Source organism: Melozone crissalis, unplaced genomic scaffold (genome assembly GCF_028551555.1).
Source record: "Melozone crissalis strain CALT ecotype California unplaced genomic scaffold, PUWL_Pcris_2 ptg000005l_1, whole genome shotgun sequence".
In the NCBI taxonomy this organism is placed as follows: domain Eukaryota; kingdom Metazoa; phylum Chordata; class Aves; order Passeriformes; family Passerellidae; genus Melozone; species Melozone crissalis.
The window spans coordinates 45,787,620-45,810,781 of record NW_026535783.1 but is presented as its reverse complement, the minus strand read 5'-3'; the positions used below and the strand labels follow the sequence as shown (position 1 = coordinate 45,810,781).

The following is a 23,162-nucleotide window of genomic DNA, read 5'->3' as shown; positions in this document are numbered from 1 at the left end:
GGAGGCACTCACGGAAGGGACTTTCTGAGAGAAGCTACTAGCAGTTTCCTCCGTCTCTGATAAAAAAAGACCAATCAGTAATTAGCTTTGAAAATTAACAATGTGTTGAACCACTAAGAAAACTGTACACGCCGCTGTGAAGACAGAGGTTAGAACAAGACGAAAAAGCCCATGAGGGTCTCTTTCCCTTCCGAGAAACAAGTAACACAGCCAGTCCGGCCCTGTCTCGGCGGGGCCGGGCCGGGCCGAGCCGGGCAGGGCGGCCCCTGCCGGGGAGCAGGGGAGCGCTTCCGGGGAGCCCCCGGGCCCCGTCAGCCTCCGGGCACGGGGAGGGGAGGCCGCGGGGCCGGGCCGCGGCTGCTGCTGCGGCTGCTGGCTTTTTGCCGCTACTGAACCCTGCCCCAGCCGCCAGCGCGGGCCCCGAGAGCGGCTCTGGGCCGGGCCGGTCCGGCCCAGATTCTTCCACAACCACGAGGCAGGGGGAGAGCCTGGCTGCTAAAATCCTAGCCGCTCCCCCAGCAAGTACGGCCGCCGAAGAAAGCCTCTACTAGCAACAACTCCAGCACCGCCCAGCAGGAATCACATAACCATCTGCAGGCCCTGGGCAAGATATTAACCGGTCATAGTACACAAATAAAACGTACAAACATCAATTCTCTCTGTCGAGTGAAAGAAAAGGAAAGATTGAAGAGAAAACAACATGAAACATGACAGTCAGTAAAAAGACGTCAAGTCCCCGATGGGAGGGATTTAAAGAGGTGCCTTAATTCTAGGCTAAAATCCACTTATAAGGCTATGAGGAAGATATAATTGATACATTAGACTCTTTTTTCCCTATAACCCATCAAAAAATTTGAGGAGATGAATTGTTCAAATTGTACATACCTAACAAAAGCCTCCATGCTAAAGTAAGCAGATGTTGAAATAGCTGTAGTCCCGTGAGAAGTTTAAACCGAAAGAGAAGAGCAATAAAGACCCTCTGCTCCCAGGGAGAGAAGAAGAATCCTCTGTTCCCAGGAATTAAGCTAATTTCAAACATAGATAAAGAAAACCTTTGCTCTTAAACAGCTCATCTTTAAAATAATACCCCATAAATTAACGTTGCCCATAAACACAGTTTTGGGAAAAGCTGTAAAAATGTGAGGGACTTCATGATTGCAGGATTTTCCAGGCAACTGCTATTTGTAAAAATTAAAGGCAGAAGAGAACACTTTTCTTATAAAGAAGTCTCCATAAATTAACAAGAAGAGTTCCTCTCCCAAAGTAGACAAAAAAGACTCTTGTAGAATAACTGACTGAATTATTTCTGTAAGTTGTGAGTAAGAAAAAAAAGTTGTAGGGAAAGAAGAAGTGTTCTAAAGGTTTTATTCTAATTCTTATTATTCCTTTTTTTAGTTACTGTTAATAAACTTTTCTTCATACCCTTTTCAAGTTTTGAGCCTAATTTGCCTTCCTCCTAATCCTATCTCACAACAAGAAATAAATAAGTATATTCTAGCGAGTGCTTAATTAAGTGGTAGTGTAGGGGTCTTAATCCTTTTTACTGCTCCTACTGTGTTTTTTGCTCTCAAGCTCTGCAAAAAAATGAAAATTCTTCTGTGCAACTCTTTGCTGCAATCCAAAGCAATGATGTATAGTATGAGTTGGAGTAGGAATTTGCTTGCTGCATTTCTTGCAAGTAATCCATATTAATCCATTTTTCCTTCTAGAAATAGTTTTGTCTTTCCCTTCTATTAGTTCAGACTAACACTGCTTTTACTGGGTCTGATGGTCACCATCTTAAGCAGGTACAGAGGAGCCTACAATTACACCCAAAGCCATGAGGATGGGAGATGGAGGGAAAGGAGAAGCTTTCCAGCTGACCCAAGAGCAGCAATGGCTGATCAGAGAAGACTGCATGAACCAGAAGCTGTGGGATGAAGTACTTGCTTCTCTTAAGGAAGGACCAGTATGTTTGTTGCATGCGTAGTTTTTATTCTTTGCATTTTCTTTATATTGTTAGGAGAAATCTTGAGTCGCTCTTAAAAGCTCCTTTGTTGAACTTTTGCTAAATATAGACTGTCTAGCATCAGTTTTATTTGTAAGACTTCTATTTCAAGAAAATGTCTAGCCTGTGCAATTTGCTCTTGAGAGATGGGCTAATGCCTCAACAATAGAGACCTTTCTTGTTCAAAAACCATCCTGAAGTTAGAAGAGCATTTTTATTTATTTTCATTCTTGAAGCCAGCATGGTTTTTCTCTGATATAATAAATGTATTTTTATGTTGTGCTAATGTCAGAAATCAGACATGAAGAAAGATAGTTTTAGTGGCTAGGTTTTGTTTAGACAGAAAATAATTTTATGACAGGTTCCCCAGAAACATATGCCCCATCCCTCAAAGTGCTCAAGGCCAGGCTGGATGGGGCCATGAGCAACGTGGTCTAGTGGAATATTCCCTGCCCATGGCATGGGCGTTGAAATAGGTGTAGTTTAAGGTCCTTTCCAACCCAAACCATTCTCTGATTATATAGTTCTGCAATTTGTAGAAGAGCAGGGAAATAAAGCCATTAAAGACCTGCTTCCTGATAACTTCTAGAAAGCTGTGCTCAGAGATGTGACAGACTTCAAAACTTCTGGAAGTACATCATCTCTATGTAGTAAGTGGCATTTGTGAGAACTGTAATAGAATTTGTCTCTTTTATCCCTGTGCCCTGCATTAGAATTTTCTGAAGAAACTGGAACAATCCTTTATGTGCGTGTGCTGCCAGGAGTTGGTTTACCAGCCAGTGACAACAGAGTGCCTCCACAACGTCTGTAAAGTAAGAATGAACTGCCTTGCTCTGGGCTGTTTTCTTGACTCTTAGACACCAGTCACCAAAGCCATATGCATTTTAGAAAGACAATAATAATTGTATAACATTCTGAGCAAAAACAGACCACAAGTTTCTATTCAGTGTTTGCTGTGTAGCAGACGTTAATTTTGTGTAATAAGGAGTGGAAGTACATTCCATATAGTTTCTGATAGACATAATGAGTGAGGTTTACCATTGTGGTCATGCCTTTTTGGTCAGTGGAGGTGTGCTACAGTTTGGTTAGGTCCACTGGTTAGATTTTGGCACAATAACAATAATTTAATTTTACATAATTTTACAAGAAATAAAACCAGATTTTATAATTTTATAATTCTTTATTAAAAGTTGTGAAAGGGTGGAGGATAAATACCCTAGAAACTTATTTGGGCTTATTCAGAGAAAGTTATCCTGTTAATCTTGGCATTGCTCATGTTTGCTAGGAGACCATGAATGTCAGTGCATTACTTATGTGTCTCAAAATCTTGATCAGTTGGAGATAAGTCTAAGAAGCGTGGAATCAAATCTGGACTAGAGTTAATTTTGTAGCACTGGTATGTACAGAATCATGCACTGAATTTTGCATATTTGAATGGTGTCTGCCATACCTAGTATTTCTGCCTGAGGCCGTAAAAGGACTCAAACTATTATTGTCCTAGTACAGTATTTGGTAATGCAAGGTTGCTGTTTAAGAAGATACCACTCCAGTAAAAATCAGGGTGTTGTGTGTGGCCTGCACACATGGAACAATTATGTCTCTTTGAAAAACATAAGAAATGTGGAGTTAAAATTTAGAATTGTAGAAATTGAAAAAAAGAAAGAAGAGAAAGCTGAATGGCAACAAACTCAGAAAGCACAGTATTTGAAGACATCAGTACATATTTGCGATATTATACATACAGTATAATATCCAGTTAAAGTTGTAAGGAAGTTTGATAGTAAGCTGCTGTTGCTGTTTAGACAGAGATCTGCCCTGCCCTAAAATTTTTTAATCAATCTGCAGTAATGTAGTAAGGATGACAGCACAGATGCTAATGTGTTACAGATTGTATTATTCTACATATATCTGTAAGGCTAAACTGGGTCTATTCTGGTGAGTTAGATGGAGATTGCTACATAAACAGTATGTGTGGTATAGTCATTTTCCTCTGGATATGAAGGTCTGGAAAAGTATAGCAATCTGTGAGGCTGTAAGGAAGCTAAGGATTGGCTGTGACTTACAGGAAGGCATTAGTGAAAAAAGAAGGGGAAACCTCACTAGTGATTTAGTTCCTCCCAAGCAGGGAGAAGAGTTTCTTGGCTAGGACATTTTAGTCAGGGGTGGAGTCAGGCACCAGAGGGTTTGGCAAAGACTTTTTTTTTTCTGGTAGTTCAGCAGATTGTAAGCAGATCTTATAAGCAGATCTTATAGTGATTCCTTACTTTTCGCTGGTTAAGCTGTCAGTCTATAAGGAAGTTGTTGCAATTTACTTCTCTGTCTCTGTGTGTCCTAGAGTTGTTTACAGCGCTCCTTCAGAGCCGAAGTGTTCACCTGCCCTGCCTGCCGCTATGACTTGGGGAAGGGCTACACCATGGCTCCCAACAAGATCCTGCAGGCACTACTGGACCAGTTCTTTCCAGGTTACAGTAAAGGACGATGATGTGCTCAGTCCCTTCTGTACTTCTCCCAGTGACTTTATAGACAGTAAAGGGGAATAAACATGGGAAATTCAGCAGTGGACCAGCCACCTTGATGGGACTCAATATATTGTCACTTTTTGAAGCACCTAACCCTCTTCCCTTCATAGCCATTTCTTGGTGTTGTGAGAACTCTAATTCTCAGCTGTCTTTTAACATCAAGGGTAGTTTTGGCCAGTTAACTAACAGTTTTTAAAGAAGGAAAAAAGAAAAAAAGAAAAAGAAAAGCCTCAGCTCTTACTGGCCTAGCTGATGCTTAATTTATGATTTGTTTTTTTGTGACTACCTCAGGACAGAGGAAAGTAAATTGTGTCAAACAATGAAACAATGTTGGGGATAAAAAATAGTTAGTGATGTTTTTAGCTACACACTGCCTCCTGAATATTAGTTGTGCCTGGTCCATGTGGTTTGATTTACAAAAAAAAGAACTCAATAACGAAACCCAAGAAAAACCAAACCAAAAGAAAAACCCACCAAAAACCAGGAAAAAGAAATAGATTCAGCACTTAAGCCATTTGGATTAAACAGTAAATTCTGTGTTGTGCATAATCCCTTTTTTGTCTTTTTCTTCTATTATGCTGTATTTTTTTGCAAGAACGGGCTGATTTTTAGTCTATTTTTGTGAGCTTCATTGTGCTTTTCTTGTATCTTATGCAAGTTGACTACTAATGACTAATGAGAACAGTATGAATGCATTGTTGCTGCATTAGTGTAAAGTGATCTGTGTTTTTTGCACTTAAAGAGGGTATTCAAGACACTCTAATTGTGTAAAAAATAGTTCATATAAAAAAAAGCCACTTCTGTATTAGTTAAACTGTATGCTTTTAGTAGGTCTTGTATCAGTGGCAATACATCTACACAGCATTAAAGGCAGTGCTAGCTTCGAGAAGGTTCAAATCGCTTCATATTGTGATCTGAAATTTTATATACAATATATCCCTCCCCCAAAATATACCTTATTAAATATTTTATGATTCAGAAAATTTGCTAATTTTGTTTTTACTATTTTCTACTTAATTAAGTCATGAGATTTTTACAGAATTTATTTTTCAGATTACTAAATGCTTTCCTTAGGTGGCCGTATTTTACAGGTGTGAGGCTTTATATTCCTTGACTGATTTCTCAATGAAAACAATTTTTAAAAAGGCTGAACTCCAAACCAAGATCCAGTGGTGACATTGATACCCATGAACTCGCTCACAGCCTGTAGCAGTTCTCAGTCCATATCCCACAGCTGGGAGCTGTGGGATTCCTGCACAGTGGTCGTTCAGGTGCATGACTCAGATTCCTTCTGTAGGCACTGAGGTTGCAGTGACAGCCTGTGGCCCACAGTGCTACAGGTAGCTCAGAATTTATGGAGAGAACGATGTGATTTCACCTTTGTAACAGCCACTGCATCTCATGAGCAGTAGCTCATAAGACTTGTGGCCTCCAACTTGAGTACTGTAAAATATTTTAATGCTTTGTTTTCCACTGGATAGATTTTACTAATTAATTCACAAGCTAAATTTTGTCAGTTTGAGATCAACAGTGGGAAGTTACCTGCTTTATACAAAAATTTGTAAACCAATTTTTAATGTATTTTTTCAGTGACATAATCAAACATGAAACCGCTCTAAGCAAACATTAAAGCAGCTTGTCAAGACTGGGGAAGTAGACTGGCAATAGAGAAAGACTGTCCTTTCCTCACATTATAAATTTGCAGTGGCTTTTCATGATATTTTGCATCCTTAGTAGTATATCAATAGCTACTGAAAGATAACGTTTCCAATAGTTAATGAATTCTGGAGTAAAAAAAAATCTGATTTTCTTCACTATGTATTAAGGTGATTTAGCATGTAGGTGCAGCTTTTCACATAAACACTGGTATCTGGCCTGACTTTCCTTCAGTGAAAGCCATTCCTGTCTCCTATCATCTGTAGTCTCTTTGTGTAAAGCCCCCCATGAAGTCATAAGGTATGTAATGAAAAAGTTGCAGTCCCAAAACTTTTACTGTAAAAGACACAAAATTTACAGGACATAAAATATTGCTATAAATTGTGTCACTCATTTGTGTCCCTCCAGAGTTCCCAGGCTGAGTGTGCATGTAGTTCTTCTCATCTTCAACAAGTGGTTGAGTAGTGGGTGGTTGTAAGGTGCAGAACTGTATGGTCATTTTCTGTGGTCCCAGTGTTGCTGAGTGCCTGTTTCCTAATTCACCAAAATTGTGCTTTGAGTGGCTGAATGAGTTGGGTCCTTTCAGGGGTGCTCATGTGCATCAGACAGCTCTGCATAGACCTGGGCAGGTTCCTTTCAAATGTGCTCATAGCACAGAGATCTGACGGTGTAACTAGTGAGAGGATTAGTTTTATGTAAATTTGATCTGGAACATGCTGGAAAAGGCTCCTGTTTAAGGTGTAAGGTTTGGTTACTGAGTGATTTAATGTGGCACTCTGTGTTGAAGGAGGGCTCTGGTCTCCTTAATCTCTTGGAGCTTAAGCTGTGAATCAGTTTTTACACAAGCTGTAGATAAAGTAGGGCAAACTGAGGGCTCTGTATAAAAAAGCACCAGAGAGTCACTTGAGAAACTGTGGAAGGAGAACACTTTTTTACCCAAGATTCAAGTAATACTAATTCACAGTCTTTCATGCCTTCATGGTCTTTTATACCTTATCCAGAATAAGAGAGAATTAGTTGGAGCTACTAAGAGAAAAATGATGTGATGCTGAGCAAGATTAAGTTTGTTACTGCTTGGTAAAATGGATAATTTTGGCTCTCATTAAAAAAAAATCAGAGATTTATTTAAATATTAATCTCTGACAGTATTTTCCTTTGTGTAAATTTATTGCTGCTGTGGAAATTGTCAGAAATCAGAGCTTAAGTTTCATCATTTCATACTGTCTTTTGGACAAATGCAGCTGAAAAGTTTAAATCCAAAACATGACAACAATTAAAATTCTGACCAATTTTATTAGACTACTAACACTGATAGGTAAAAAAATCAGTATGAAATATTAATACTAGCAATGCTAGTTATTGGTAATATGTGAAGTAAATTTAAAAATCTACTTCGTCATTTTTTTACAAAATGTAAACAATTAATCCTGCAGTTGATATTTATTAGCATTGCCTTATGCATCTGCATCTTTTCTACTTTTTTAACTGTATCTCCCATGCCACCTTGCAAGCTGGGTGTTAATTGTTAAAACTTTAGCAGGAAACAGACAAAATGATAAATCAAGGCAACTTCCACCATCAACTGCTGTGGAACAATCACATTTTGTTTACACCTAACATACTGATTGTATTTACATTTTAACTGACCAGTGCTCAATAAACAAACATGGTCACTATTCAAAATATACACAATATAAATATCCCCAGGAAATCAGGAAAGGGCCATTCTGATGGAGTCAAAAATGCAGGCAGCTGGAAGCAATCTTAGGAAGATGCTCTCTTCTGTTCAGAAAATGGAGATTCATAGGCTTCCATCGGTGGGCAGGTACAAACCAGATGTTGATCTCCATATATGTCATCAATGCGAGCAATTGTGGGCCAAAACTTGCTTTCAGGCTTCACAAATGGCTAAGAGAGATAAAAGAACCCAACCATCTTAATTTTTCCACCAGATAAAGCTACAAAATTATAACAGACACTAGGAGCTTGAAGAATTACAAGTGCTGTGAAAGTGGATTTTTTGGGTGAAGTCATCCTTCAAGTCTGTTTTCAGAGCCTGAAAGTTAACAAGCATGTGTAATAGAAGTGACGGTTAAAAGAATGCTCAGATTTTAAAAAAGTCTGGTCGTGTCCTCTAACACATGCTTGCGAAGAAGCAGTTTTCACAAGATGAAAGAAAACTTTATTATCCTTTGAACAACTGGCTTTCACATATGAATGAAGGAAAAGCAGAGGACACTGCTGTGCTGTTCAGTCTAGTTAGAGTATCATACTTAAAGGAAAGTGGAATGGTGGTGTAGTTGAATTCTTACTCTTTGAAACAGTACATATCACTAAAATACTTGCAATTAAGTTTCCAAGCAGAAAGGTTGATCGCACGTACATTTAGCTGCTATGACTGTGAAAGCAATTAAGAAGTTTGATATCAGACTCCAGCTCCAATCTGACCTTTATTGTAGCAGGTCCACATTGGTGTCACTTTCCCCATGCTGACCTTGGGGAACCTAGTCACACCTTATGCAAGTTCTTTTGAGCAAAGTTTTGAATGTCAGCATGTGGGACTCTGTTTTGGGAGCCCTTGGTGCAGTTTGTCAGAACTAAACAGGTTGTTTCTGATAGGAATGAATACTCAGTGTTGAAATGCTAGGATTTAGAAATCCAGGTCTGCACCAATGTGTAGAGACTTTTTTTTTTTTTTTTGAGCACTTCTTTCCTTGTCTTTAAAACCTAAACTAATGAAACTGTGGTAAAGAGAGCTCACACACTTAAAAACTGAGAAACAATATAATGGCTCTGAAGTTTTCATTCTTACCACATTACTTCATCTCCAACTGACTAAGAAACTACAGAGCACAAAGCATATTTATGTATTACCACACCAGAAAGTTCCCATTATTTACTCACCAGTGGGAATGCTGCCACTTCTCTGGAGTAGGGACGATCCCACTTGGAAGAAGTGACACAGTTCAGAGTATGTGGTGACATCTACAAGAAACAAGACATGTTGAGAACAAGAAATTACTGATTTCTGCTGAACAGATCAGTGTGAAGCCTTCTTCAAGTTTCCATTACCACATATAAATAATTACTGTCTAGAGAACACTGTTTATCTGGGGAGGAACAAGGCAGATTTAAAAAAGGAGGCAAGTCAGTATTTGGATTTTTTTTCAGTTTGCCTAAAGATGCTACCCAAGGATTGAATATACTTTTGGCTTTTCACTAAACTTAAAAGTCAGTATAGCATTAAAAGAGTTGAACAGAACTTAAGCTGATACTGGTTCTGTGCTGCATTGCTAAAATAATTCAGTCTTTATTTTATTATTAATGTTAAGGTCATTCCATTTTCCATCTTCAGCCAGTGAAATAAGCGTCTCTCCTTTGTTACTTTGAGATGGCCTTAAAATATAAATTAAGTGCTTGTGGAAATAACTTTCTCTGCTCTGTCAGCAAGACTTCTCACTTGAAAAAGTCAAAATTCAAATTTTGAAAAAGTTAAAGGTTTCTCAAGAATGTCTTGTGCTCACTGTTGTGCCCCATTACTTTTGAGAGTACTGAAAGACCAGGAATGGGCATCTGCAGACTCAAGGGGACTGATGCTCTCACCTTGCTCGACATGCCATCTTACCTTTAGTGGGTTAATTTGGGGGTCCATCCTGCCTTCCTCTATTTCAGCAATTTCCTGCCGAATACTGATCATGGCATCACAAAATCTGTCCAGCTCTGCTTTGTCTTCAGACTCTGTAGGTTCAATCATAAGTGTCCCTGCCACTGGCCAGGACATGGTTGGAGCATGAAAACCTGGTGACAATAGCAGAAATCAGTCACAGATAACAGGGTATGAGATAATACATGCATTAGCTATCAGCAGATTCACAAATTCAGTTCTTTCTCTACAAAAATCTATAGAGATTGAATTCATTGGTAGTGTTGGCTCTGTACTTCAGAGGCAAGATAAACTTTTCAAGTATCTTAATTTTCAGCACTGAAGGGTAACACGTCTGTTTTACAATACAGCTACACACAGATTTACTTTATTAAAAAGGAACTTTAATATACTTATCTAACTCACCTCTATACCTGCTGAAAAGTCTGTTTAAAGTGGTGCACAGTATTTAAGGCTCACTTACAAAGAGCAGGAAGGGTGGGTTTTTTCATATCACAATTAGGCTTTGGGTTATTTTACTGAAGAGGTATTACTGGTTAGGGTTTTAACAGCTTTCATGCATATGCATTAGAAGCACAGTTCTACAGGATCAAGTAATTCAATGGATCCTCTTGTCTGGCAGCCAAAAAGCATCCACAATCAGATCCTTCAGAGCATGTGTACAAAACTGCATAAACTATATCAAGATGGAACTGTTCAAATCCCATTATCCTACTTTAAAAGGGTTTTTTTTCCTTCCTATTCTGTTTTGTTTTGCTTTGTTGGAGTCTTATTAAGCTTTTGGCTCCGACCCACTTGCTCCAAAGAGTTGAGAGTCATGTAATCAGTAATTTGATGGGACAGTTTACAAAAGTGTGAAGTAGCAGCAGAGTCAGAAGTACCTACTACAATTTAGTATATGCAAATATCTCTCCAAGCCCCATAAAGAAAATGAAGAAGCCTGAAATAACTGTGACAGATTCACCATCCATAAGCACAGAACTCAAATGTTTGTGTCTCCCTTTAGAAGATATTTGGAAAATTTTCACTCATACTGCTATTTTAATAGACATTTGACTTACCATAATCCTGAAGCCTTTTAGCAAGATCTACGGCTTCAATGTTTGCTGTTTTTTTGAAAGGTCTTGTATCCAAAATAAATTCATGGGCTACATAACCTATAAATAAAAAATGACATCTCCTATTAAGTAAGACTAGTGAGAACACTAGTCTTACTTAACAGGAGAACAATGCAATTTACCAGGCTGTCTATTCTGATTGGTTTTGTGGAGATCATGGCAAAAAGACAAACTCAAAAATATCCACTTGGGCAAAACCTCAAATCTGAGAAATTATCAGGTAAGAGATATACAACTCAGTTTTTGACTGATTCTTTGAGTCCCACATCATATTAAGAAGAGGCCTCATTTCCAAGATCAGAACTAGGAATGAGTGGTCAAAGTAGCTCCTACAATTTGCAAGTTCTCTGAAAAAATTATTAGATTTGTCAATGGCCCAACACCATTTGGGTTTTAGACTATTTTAAATTAATCACGATAATCAGTTTTATTTAATGCCAGAGCAAAACTCAAATCTTCTGTTTTAGAGAGGCTAAAGACAAAAGTTGTCTGTATTTATATTCATGATTCTGGAGAACCTTCCATTACATTGTTAAATCCCTGAAAATTTGCAATTTTTATTCACTTCTATTAAAGTACAACTTGCAGGTTTTACCAAGGTGTATGTCATTAAATTTAAGATATATATTTTAGAGAACACATATATTGTACTCAAATGTTCTTCGACGCTGTTCAGCTTAGACAAGCCAAATAAGTTCTCTGATTGTTACACTACTCCCACAATAATGTTTTAATCTCTTCTTCATTACTTCTGTCCTGTTACAAGACTGGAGAGCCAAAACAGGCAACCAGAATGTAGATGAAATATCATGCATTGCCAAAGGAATTCTATCTCATCTCACAAAAGTGAACAAGGAGCAGAAATGAGGGAAACATGGTGGGATTTTTTCAGAGGAAGTGTGCAAGGAGAAGTACAGGTCCAAAAATTACTTTCAGTTCTTAAATTATTGCATCATTGGTTATGGAGATTTGGAAGTCTCAGCTTGGTTGCTTTTCCTTTTTCTAATGTTCATCAATCTGTTACTAAATTTCAAGGAGAACGATCTAATACTTTATCTTTTGGCATCATCTTTTTCTAATTACAAACAGATATTACTTTTCTTCTACTTCAATGTATCTCAGTTTCGTTGCAATACATCCAGTGAGGTGTGGCCGGTTATTTCTCTTCTTGTGAACAAGAGAATTTTGAAATCAGCAGTCACATAGTATTAAAAAAAAAAAAAACCAAACAAAAACCAAAAAACTGTGTTGCAAGCCAACTTCTACATGAGGCAGAAAAAAAAGCCTAGTAGAAGAAAAAAATATATACACTTGCCTTTTGCTCCTCTGAAAAGGATTTTGTAGTGCTTCTCTAGCCTTTTTGCCATGTAATTTGCATTTAGTATAGCAATCTCAGAAGCATGCTTCAGACCCCTTGCTCCCATTGTCTGAAAGAAAAATAACATGAAGAAACAGATCTAAAATAGGTCCAAAACAAGCAAAGTATGCTCCTGCATGACAGAGCGCAGCACCTCAATGCACCTGGCCAGTTCTGGCAGTCACTCTGCTGTTACACTTTTCCACACAACACTCACAGAGAAGCACTGGATATTGATTGAGGCCACCTTTGGTGAATGTAGTTTATGAGAGTGTCTACTGTTTAAGAGATGTAGCTTCACGTTCACAAGTGAATGACCCAGACCTTTGCTCCAACTGAGAAGCTCTGAACTGAATAGAAAAAAGTGAGAACACAAATAATGTCAAAAGGCACAGGCTGCCTGTCTCCATCCCACAGCCAGACTGTCCAGGGAAGTTTAAGTGGGACAATGTAACTAGATGGCATTTTGCACGGTGAGGAAAGAGCTCCTCTTAAAAATTTCTAATGAATGGATTAAATATTCTCTAATGGGAACCAGCTTAGAGTCACAAGTAATTTTTACCCACAGCTGTAAATGAAAATGGTACCAGTTCACATTTGCTCATTTGGAATTCCAGGAGAGCTGGTTTCCCCAGCAGAGGAAGTTTCCATGGTTAGAGTATCATACTGACAACAAAGTACTCTGAATGACACTGCCCCTAGGTTCATTCTTCTCCAACTCTGTCACTGTAAGCATTAAATGTAGCTCAAGAGTCCCAGCACACCCTTCTATCAATTAGAATTTGAATCTATAATCATCTCTGTTGGCTAAATATTGCCATACATGTAGCCAAATATTTGCTGGCTTATCACTAAATTACAAGGGATTAACAAATTACATAGATCATGATCAAGTTGATTCACATGTAAAACCAAAACTAAGTTCAGTTTTCAAATCCTCTGGAATTCAGGATATTGTAAAATTCAATGCTCTGTAGATGTTAAGTATAACAATACTGAACCATACAATTAAAAATACTCTTGGCAGAACAGTAATTTAAACATGAAAACTTCAGCGTCAGAAAGTGGAAGCCTGACTGTAGTTTTCTGCCCGTTGTCCTCTTATCTCAAGACCTATTACAAACAGAAGGTATAAGAGTTAGATACAACCGTTGTCCTGATGTCCGTTCTTGTGGCAACATTGTCCTACTATAAATCAAGTAGGCTCGATGGATGTAAATAACCTGTGAGTGGATTGTCATCGCTTCATTTTGCTGCATTTCAGTCTGTACAAATAATATCAAACAAAATGAGCTGCTCTTAAACCTGTTCATGTGGTTCCAGTGGTCACTGAACTTGAAAGAGAAAGAGAACCTCAGCTGATACTCCTTATAAAAGTTTACATACCTTGATATACACCCAGGAAATTGGCAATATAGCACTGGAACCCCAAGGTGCAGCACTGACAGTACCCAAAGGACATGCATCCTTATCCGTCTGTATTTTGATCACAGGGTGGGTAGGCAAGTAGGGAGCCAAATGTTTCTTCCTAAAACAAAAACATTGATTTTAGAGATAAAATCAATGTTTTTGTTTTAGGAAGAAACATTTGGCTTTGGAACATTTGGAACATTTGAAACATAGGAAACATTTGAAACATAGGAACATTTGGTTCCTATGTTACCATATCTGGACAGTTTCAGCAGTAGTTTCTCTTCACCTTACTTTCAGTAACAGTCCTCTAGGAAGTCTGATCTCTGCCTTCTTCAAAAGAAAACTTATTAACACAGCTGGTGCCAGTGGAGGATGGAACTCAGTTTTTCAACTTATAACAAGATATTAATGGAGCTATCAAAATAAAAATTACTTTTTAAACAAGTAAGATTATCTTCCTTTAAGGAAATAAGAATGCTCCATAGGATAGATTCACACAGCTTGTGTAGCAGTTCTGTGTTCTGGACTACATGCAGTATTATCAGCCCTCAAACTCCATTTCTTACTCAGGAAACACATTGCTGAGTGAGGCTTACCATGCACACCAGAAGGCAACATGGGAGCCAGGGTTTGGGGATATAGGTGAACACTCCACCACTGAGCACATGACTGTGCTGGAGAAGAAGGACAGATGCTTGCAACCAACATCACACCTCTCCCAGCCATGGCTCTGTACTGAAGTGAACACCCATCCAAGATTCACTAGGGTGTGCAAATATATATATATTTGCAATTTGCAATATATGTATATATATTGTTTTGTTTTTTTTTTTTAAGGAAAGGCTAATATAGAGATACCCACACTCCAATTGGTCCCATTCCAGGCCCTCCTCCTCCATGGGGAATGCAAAAGGTTTTGTGGAGATTTAAGTGAGAGACATCAGAGCCATAATCTCCAGGACGACACAGACCAACCTGTAAAGGGAATATGTTTCAAAACATTCTTCATATGCCATTTAGGACCTATTTCGGAATGCAAGGACAACAGGCTGAAAAAGATGGTGTATGTTTTTATGTTTTTCTTTATCATGATGCATCATAAACAAGAACTTGATGCAAATAATATTTTGTTTTAGGAATTCTTAATTACATCTGTAAAGAACGTCTTTGATAAAGGGTAGGCAGACTAAGCAAATTTCAGTGAACTACTCATAAATCTTACGACACATTTCAGGGGAAAATCAAGTAAAAGAGAATTTCACCATCTAATTTTAATTACTGATCTCGGAAATCTCACATCCTCCCCCAAACACTGTGGCATCTTGCACGGAAGCTGGGTTACAGTCTGAACTGAGTACTGCTGTGCTATTTTTATTCCAAGGATTCCCGTTAGTAAAAAATCTGCCCAGTTTTTGTACCTGAGCATTCATATTTGCTCCATCTAAGTAAACTTGGCCTCCATGTTTGTGGATGAGGTCACACACGTCTCCAATCTCCTCCTCAAACACACCATTGGTGGAAGGGTACGTGATCATGATGGCTGCCAAGTTCTCCTTGTGCTTGTCCACCTGGCGGCAGGAAGGGGAGAGAAGAAAAGGTCACTGAGGCTCCGAAGGCTTCTCAAGTTTTTATAAAAAAAATACAAGTAAAGTCAGAGTGTTTTACAGGTGGGAAGCAGGCCTATCAGCAGATAGTCAAAGTTACTTATAGTCAGCAAAGGATACTGGGCTCCCTTCTTCAGCCACGCCCAGTGAAAAAGAGTGATTTCTGAATAAATCAGAATTTTAAATCAGGGGAAAAGGCAGGTACTGAAAGGTCCATACATACACACACACACACATATATACACACATATACATACGTACATATACATACACAAATACATACATACACATATATTTGTGTACATACATATACATATATATGTGTAAAACACTCTCTTCTGGGACCTTCAGACAACCCAATGAAAATTTGGCCTTCAAGTTAATGTGAAATAATGACCATTCCCCCTATTTTGAGCAGTAGAATTCTATGACTGCCATAAGAGTTTGTCCAAATGTGGAAATGTGTCCTGCTAATCCCTTGCATTGCAAGATTCACCTGCAGTCAATATGCTTAAAAAAGAGAAAAAAAGTAGTTGCCTAGCAACAATTTCTCCAGTAGAGATGGACTTGAACTTTGCTGAAAGAAGGCTGAAATGCAGTTTCAAATGCTTCACATTCATGAACGTGGCTTGTTCATTTCCAGTACTAGCTGTGGACCAAAAGGGTCTGCTATAAAAGAGTCTACTGTGTACAAAGACTCTTTGAGAAAATCCTGCACTAAAGATCCTCAAATTAAAAGGAATCTTACAATTGTCACATAGTTAGTGTCTGAGTGAGGAAAAAAAAATTACTTAATCCTTTCAAAGCACATATTTAGTATTATTGCTTTATTTTTTCTTGTAGAAAAATGTGATTCAGCTGCCAACACTATTACCTTCAGAGAAGAAGTGTTCCTTGAAAATCAAAGATAATTAAATACTCACCATTGCTTTTAAATGAGAAATATCAATGCTCCCATTTTTATCCACTTCAATGGGCTGAATCTTCATCCCTGCCATTTGTGCACTTGCTGGATTAGTACCATGAGCAGATTTAGGAATAAGGCAAACCTTGGAAGGGAAAGAAAAAAAGAGCCTAAAGTATAACTAGTTTAAAAAATCTTAATGTTTTATGATCCACACACAGCTACAATTCATTATCAAAGTTTTGAAAAGAAATCCTGATGGTACCAGCAAAGTGCCTCTTTTGCAGAACAATGCAACTAAATTTTTAAGGAAAATCCATTCAGGTATCAGCATTTAACACTCATTACCAAAGTTTCATTTGCTGCATAATCATATTTAGGGAAGCAATTCCAGAATATTATTTCAGATACTTATATTTAATTTTTTTTTGCCTCACCCCACCTTTTTAAAACACTATTTTTTTTACAGTTATTAGTCTCCATATGTACAATTACTTGAAAGGAAAAACTGCCTAATTCCAAATTTCCACTGCAACTTCTTCTGACTTCCAAAGCATTTTCTTCTGTATTCTATTCAAAACAAAAATTTAGACCAAAATATTTTGGCTATAGATGAGAAAAACCAAAACCAAACGAACCAAGCAACCAAATAAAAAACACACACACAAAAAACCCTAAGAACACTCAACCAACCAACCAACAAAAAACTAGCAAATGAACAAAAAAAAAAACCCCAAAACAAAACAAAAAAGAAAACCAAAAAGCCAAAAATCATTTTCTTCTACAGAAACTGCATGATGGCTCATGGAACTCTATCCTCCACAGTGATGCTGAGACACATGTGAATACTTCCAAAGCCCAGAAACACAGGGATCCCAGCGCCAGGAAGAGCTGTGCTGCATCTGTAGCCATTTATCTGCATAGCTGAAATGTAAGGTGCCTCCAGATGGCACCGAGGCCTGCTGGGTACAGACATCATTGATGGCACAGAAAAGCAGGGATGCGAGCTGCCAGTTCCGTGCCCATCCTTTTTTCCCACCAGAGGGCACCAATTCCGAGCGCGGCCAACTAAGGGAACCTTGAGCTGCTGCTTTCTCCAGCCTAGGAGAAAAAAGCACTGCAGCATTTCGCAGGCTTCCTTATTTTCTTATTCCTCTTTACTCTTTCCCAAGAGTACCATGGTTTTCCTGTAACATCTGAAATCTGTAAAGTGTGAGTAAAGTGCAAGCAGCCCCCAGGCTCTCCGGTGCAGTTCCCCTCCGGGTATTTTCAGACCACAGAAGTACCCACAGACACTCAGAGAAGCCTAAGGGTCTTGCACAGAAAAAAAGGAATGACAGATGACACATAGACAATCAGAAGACAATTCTCCAAGGAATAAAATTTTAACCTAATTCCACTTCCCACTGAGTAAAAAATACTCACAAAACAAAGTTTGTAACTGTAAAGAGTGGTTGCCTCCTAGTAAGTTTGATGTGATCTGGATGCAACAAAGAAACAGAGAGAGAAGAAGACAACACTTATATTCAGTTTTAGATGGTTTCCTCACACAGAGGCTACAGCTCCCAGGAGGCCAGGACAGTGATGCTTCCATTTTGTGAAGATAAGTGAGTCCCAAAGCCAAGGAAAAAATCAGGTTCAAAGGATATGTATTCTATTGCACTAAGGACTTTTTCCCTTCTCTTTAAAGCCAGCTGTATGGGTGTGTAAAAAAAGAAGACCTAAGTAATCCCAGACTTCCAAAGAGATTTTTTATGTGGTCCCAAAAAATGTTCCTAAACTAACTTCCAGTGGCTTAAGTGGGAAGGTACATATGGATAAATATTTAATGAAAGCATGTTACAGAAAAGAAAAATAGTGTTCACTGTATGGAAAGGTCATCCTAATAGAATATTATAAGTATCTGTGCTGGTTCTCTAACATTTAGAATTACTCATAATTGTGTTTCTAATGGAGACACCCAGTGAAATGCCAAATATCCTTTAATACAAAACCCCCCAGGTCATTAAAAGAACAGATTGCAGAGTTCAGAAAAGGACCCACAGTACTGTGGGGCAGCATTCCAAGCAGTACATGTATACTGGAGGCAGACAGATCTAAAGTATGACACAAGAAAAGGCATCTTAACAACCCACAACTGTGATCCTTTAGCTTTGAACTTACTGCTACTAAACAATCTCACCGTTTTGGTGTGAAAGAAAGCAACTGCATCAAAAACTATAAAGGGAATAAGCAAAAAAAAGTAAAAGGAACACAAAAACTTTAAAGATAACCAAAGTTATAAAATGGCTTTTTTGAGAAGGTTGGACAAATAACTAGAATCCAGCTAGGAAATGAGGATGGAAAATAATATAATAAATAATCCCAGAATTAACACATGATATGTCAACTGTTCATCATCTTTCAAGAGTGAGAGGGTGTCAGATGAAATTGTAAATATACCTCAATTTCCTTCCTTCCTTCCAGCCTTCCCAACTTCCCATGGCTGACCACACAGCATGTTGCTTGGGAATTAAAATGACATAAGCATGACCTTTCCTGCTTTGCCCTCTTTCCCCTGAGCTTTTGTTGTTGAGCATGCCATTATATGGCACCAGCAGCCCTTGGGTCAGCCAGGGTCAGCTGTCCTGGCTGTGTCTCTCCCAGCACCTTGCTGACACCCAGCCTCCTTGCTGGGAAAGGACAGGGTCAGGACAGGGCAGTGGCGTAGAGACAAAGCCTTGACACTGTGAAAGCACTGTTCACCATTTGCCAAGAGATCCCTGTGTTATGAACAGTGCCTCCTCCACAATTCATGTGAAGAAGGTTAAGTCAAACCGAGTCAGACTCAGCACAATCACCCTTCCCTGGGTCATTCTCAAGTCTGTAAAAACTTTTAAGATGTTACCAAGGATCCTGGTGGGAAGCACAGAGTACTGAAAGCCTATCAGAAGTGACAATACACGATCTAGTTTCTCTCTATGTGAGTCCCAGCTGCTGAATCAACTCTCCACTTCCCACTGAACCCTCTTCCCCACATGAGCATTGACACTTACGGTTCTATGACGTTCTCCTTTGGCATTTAAATAAGCTTTGATTGCAGCCAAGCCTGCGTACTCTCCTTGGGCTCCACTGCAAGAAGAACACAAACACTGTTACACGGCACACAAAGCAGGAAGTGCCACCTCTCTGACAGAACTTCAAACCTGTCCTGCCCTAGCCCTTACCCATGACTTCAGGCAAGTGTCAGCAAATTAAACAGGGCACATTCCTAAGACAAAATTACAAATGGCCATGCTTAAATTAACAGCTAGATGTAAATGAAAAAAGTAGATGACAGGTGATACCATTTTATAAGTTAATACTACAATGTTAAATCCTTCTGCTGGCTGAGAGGGTCCACATTTCTGCACCTAGCAGGGGACTCTGTGCTTGATTACAGTGAGGCAAACTAATATTGAAATGCATAGCAAAGTGTATATCATGAAACATAAAAGGTCTTTCAGCAATAGACTTAGTGTAGAGTAAGTTCTTGCTGTTCATTTTGTATCAAAACTACTAGAGAAAACAAGCAGGCTGCAGCAGTACTCATTAAATGCTGCTTTTAGTGAGCACAGAGATCTCAGGCATTCTTCAGTCAAACCTAGTGCACTACCTACCAGTTTCGACAATTAAACACCTGGCAGGTCAATCATCTTATTCCTATCCCAAATCTTTATTTTCAGTTCATGGGAGGAAATATTAAAAGAAATAAAAAGACCAAATCATTAAACTTTCAGAAGAGATGAGACAAAATAAGATACCATAGTTTTTAAAAAAACGACTACTTAGTAATTTAGTAATCCAGCATTCATGAAAAATTTGATTTTGGAAAATTCTTCCATGTTTGGCTTGCACATCTTCTTAGGAGATAAGGTTTTGGTATCATGTCTCAAGGTGCAAACATTCAGGAAAAAAGTTCCTACCTATTTGGCTGGAAGGAGATTTTGTCATAGCCTGTAATCTCACATAGGTCCTTCTCTAAATCCTCGAAAAGCTGCTGATACCCTTGAGCTTGATCCAGAGGAACAAAAGGGTGGATGTTGGCAAATTCTCTCCATGTAATAGGCTATAAAAACAAACCAAACAAATATATAAAGAATGCTGTAACAAAATACTCTACAGACAACTCTGTTCTGTTAAACTCTGTGAAGGAATGAAGTTGCCTTGTGGTCAATTAAGTATCAAACACCAAGTATGTTGATCTGCTGGAGGCTTGGAAGGCTCTACAGAGGGATCTGGACAGGCTGGATTGGATGAGGCTAAGGTTAGTCATGTGAGGTTCAGTAAGGTCTAATGTTAACTGATTTAATGTTAATCTTTTAGCTTTTTATTTTTGTAATCAGATTACACATAAAGTTCTGCGGTATTATAAAGAGATTACCCCCAAAGCTTAGAAGTAGCTTATAGAATACATTAGCCCCTTTCTCTCTTGCTCTTTTTTCTCTTCTCAGCAGATCACCATGTCCATGTTGATGTTTAAGCCATGGGATAGTGCAAAAGCCTAGAAGATAAGGGGCTAATGTGTATGTCTCAAACACTGATGGACAGATAGGTGAGAAGCCAGACAAGGATTGTTGATAAGAGCAGACTGTGTAAATGGGCAAGAAAGAATAGGATGCAGGTGGAGAAGGGGGCCACATGTAGCTGGAGGCAGAGCAGTTTCCTGGGACAACAGTCCTTGTTCTGGCTTCTGGATATACTCAGCACAACACAGCACACCCCAAGTGCAGCAATGGGGTTGAGAAAAGAGCATGGACTGTTCACCAAAGGTTGATCCAGTGGGGGGAATCAAGATCACCAAAGACCTCCAAAGCCCTCTGACCCATTTCCAGCAAGGCCTAGAAGAACATTGACTATGCATGATAATTAATTTGCATGGAGGGCAAGAAACTTATCTCCAGGGTTGGGAAAACTCATCCACAGAAGGGCAGGAGCCTCAGCGCACATGCGCCTGGGACCCTGGACACAACATCTACAGCCCTACAACTGCCTGAGAGTGTAGCCAGGGGGGGTTGGTCTCTTCCCAGGTAGTACCTGGTAAGACAAGACTGGATATAAAGAAAAATGTACTCACAGAAGGGGTTAACAAGCATTTGAACAGCCTCCCTAAAGAACTGCTGAAGTCAACACCCCTGAAAGTGTTTATGAGATATGTAGATATGGTGATCAGGAAGAAGGTTTAGTGATGGACTTAGAAGTGCCAGGTCAACAGTTGGACTTAATCTAAAGGGTGTTTTCTAACATAAATGATACTGTAATTCTCAGATTTTCTAACATTAAGAATATGCTTAAAAATTCTTAATTTCACCTACCCTTACATAGAGCTGTGGTGTCTACAAGGTAAACAAAGAGAAGTTGCCGAGAATAGTATTAGTGTTACTTAGAGGAAATATACAAGACATAAAACAGTGAAGGGAAAGAGAGAAAGCAGTGAGAGAAAGGGGACAAAGGAAACTACTGAAAGTGAGAAGACAGCAGGAAGACAGCAAAGGAAGCACATTCCAAGTCAAAATGTCATTTGGTAATCAAATAGCCTGGCTAAAGCTCTGCTTCATGTGCTATCAGCTAAAAAAATGAAGATATCTGGGGACTCTTCAGCTGGGGAAAAGGGAATTATCCTAAGAAATTGCAAACTGAAAAAGAACCATGAATTGTCTGTCCCATCTGACTCTTTCCATATTTCTGAGGATTTGATTTTAAGATCTGTAAAGCAGACAGAATTTAGGTAATGCAACATTGCTTGAGGGAACAGGACTGTGATACCTAATTCCAAAAACTGTTTTCATAATTTTTTTCAAAACCGAGTCTTCAAAACCACATACTCTCCTTCTGTTGTTGCAGTCCTACTTGTGCAGAACGTTTTCTCAGTGGAAAAGGGAGAGGGAGACTTCAGCTGCCCCTGAAACTGCCTCCTCAGGTGAGGTATTAGACCAAAAACAGGCTTTACTTCACTGGAATGACACTGGCTAGATAGTTTACTCATGTGGATATCAAGTGAGACAGTATTATTGCAACTTACTGTGAGTTCAGCTGAACTATTGAGCTTCATTGTGCAGGACCCCTAAAAATACAAACACACATCAGTATTTATTGAAATACATGAACACATATGTAAGTACATAATTTTTTGTCTTTTCTTTTTGGTAAATACCTACCAAGGGAATCATGCTGTGAACAAGGGAAATATCTTTGTTTTCTAATCTTTTCATGTACCGCACAATATTTGTCTCAGAGTGATAGCTGGAGAACACAAAACACAATGTTAAGGCAAGCAGATCAGCTGTACCAGCTGCTACATAGGAAAAGAACACAAAAAAGAAGTAAGACTGAGGAAAGTTATCAATATATACCAAGTAGTTCTTTTCAAACTGGCACTTTAAGCTTGCTAATAGCAACACAGATTAAAAATGCTCATTATTATCTCAGTAACACTATCAGTAAATATGGAATACAAGGATACCATGTCCTCAAATGGTAGGTTGTACAATGCAGCAGATTCATGGAAAGACACATTCCCTCAGTGGTCATGAGCATTGCTCTGCTCATTTAAAATGAGAGGATAGCTAAAAATGCTACTAAATATCTTATTTTAGAGTAATGAGTTACTGTAGGAATCTAGGTACAAAACTGTCCTCAACTGACTCCACTGCTGGTTTAGAAAGGAGATATTTCAGATTCCCTAAAAACAGCAAACATACATTCAGATTCCCTAAAAGTAGCAATCAGACATTCACAAACCTGTTGAAAACCTGGTGTGTCAAGAATTTGGAAGTTCTCTTAAATGGGGTGCTAAAGATGCCTTTGGTTTCCTCACCCATACCTTCAGCAATTAACTCCTTCAACAAAAAGAAACTGAGTCAAATATTTTAGTGGATTTTTTTTTGTAGTCAACTTCCATTAGAACTAGCTTATGAACCAG

General features: G+C 38.7%; 2 protein-coding genes across 3 annotated transcripts in view; one reads left to right on the top strand and one right to left on the bottom strand.

Annotated features, from left to right (window-relative positions):
- Positions 1-5,481, top strand: part of UHRF2 (ubiquitin like with PHD and ring finger domains 2) — an 81,619-nt gene extending 76,138 nt beyond the window's left edge. Inside the window, exons 14-16 of one of the 2 annotated variants that reach the window (XM_054282336.1) lie at positions 1,788-1,948; positions 2,701-2,799; positions 4,323-5,481. In XM_054282336.1, the coding sequence (XP_054138311.1) occupies positions 1,788-1,948; positions 2,701-2,799; positions 4,323-4,469 (407 nt within the window). In that variant the 3' untranslated portion in view covers positions 4,470-5,481. Of the gene's footprint in view, positions 1-1,784; positions 1,949-2,700; positions 2,800-4,322 lie in introns of both variants that reach the window. The other variant, XM_054282327.1, reaches the window with a different exon arrangement.
- Positions 5,482-7,308: 1,827 nt separating this feature from the next.
- The window catches only part of GLDC (glycine decarboxylase), a 38,498-nt gene continuing 22,644 nt past the window's right edge, over positions 7,309-23,162 (bottom strand). Inside the window, exons 12-25 of the mRNA XM_054284428.1 lie at positions 22,982-23,079; positions 22,399-22,483; positions 22,263-22,304; positions 20,167-20,309; positions 19,258-19,333; positions 16,242-16,367; positions 15,133-15,282; positions 14,577-14,689; positions 13,688-13,829; positions 12,260-12,371; positions 10,888-10,983; positions 9,788-9,960; positions 9,067-9,147; positions 7,309-8,070 (exon numbers count right to left, since the gene is read on the bottom strand). Of these exons, the coding sequence (XP_054140403.1) occupies positions 7,927-8,070; positions 9,067-9,147; positions 9,788-9,960; positions 10,888-10,983; positions 12,260-12,371; positions 13,688-13,829; positions 14,577-14,689; positions 15,133-15,282; positions 16,242-16,367; positions 19,258-19,333; positions 20,167-20,309; positions 22,263-22,304; positions 22,399-22,483; positions 22,982-23,079 (1,581 nt within the window). The 3' untranslated portion in view covers positions 7,309-7,926. The remainder of the gene's footprint in view (positions 8,071-9,066; positions 9,148-9,787; positions 9,961-10,887; positions 10,984-12,259; positions 12,372-13,687; positions 13,830-14,576; positions 14,690-15,132; positions 15,283-16,241; positions 16,368-19,257; positions 19,334-20,166; positions 20,310-22,262; positions 22,305-22,398; positions 22,484-22,981; positions 23,080-23,162) is intronic.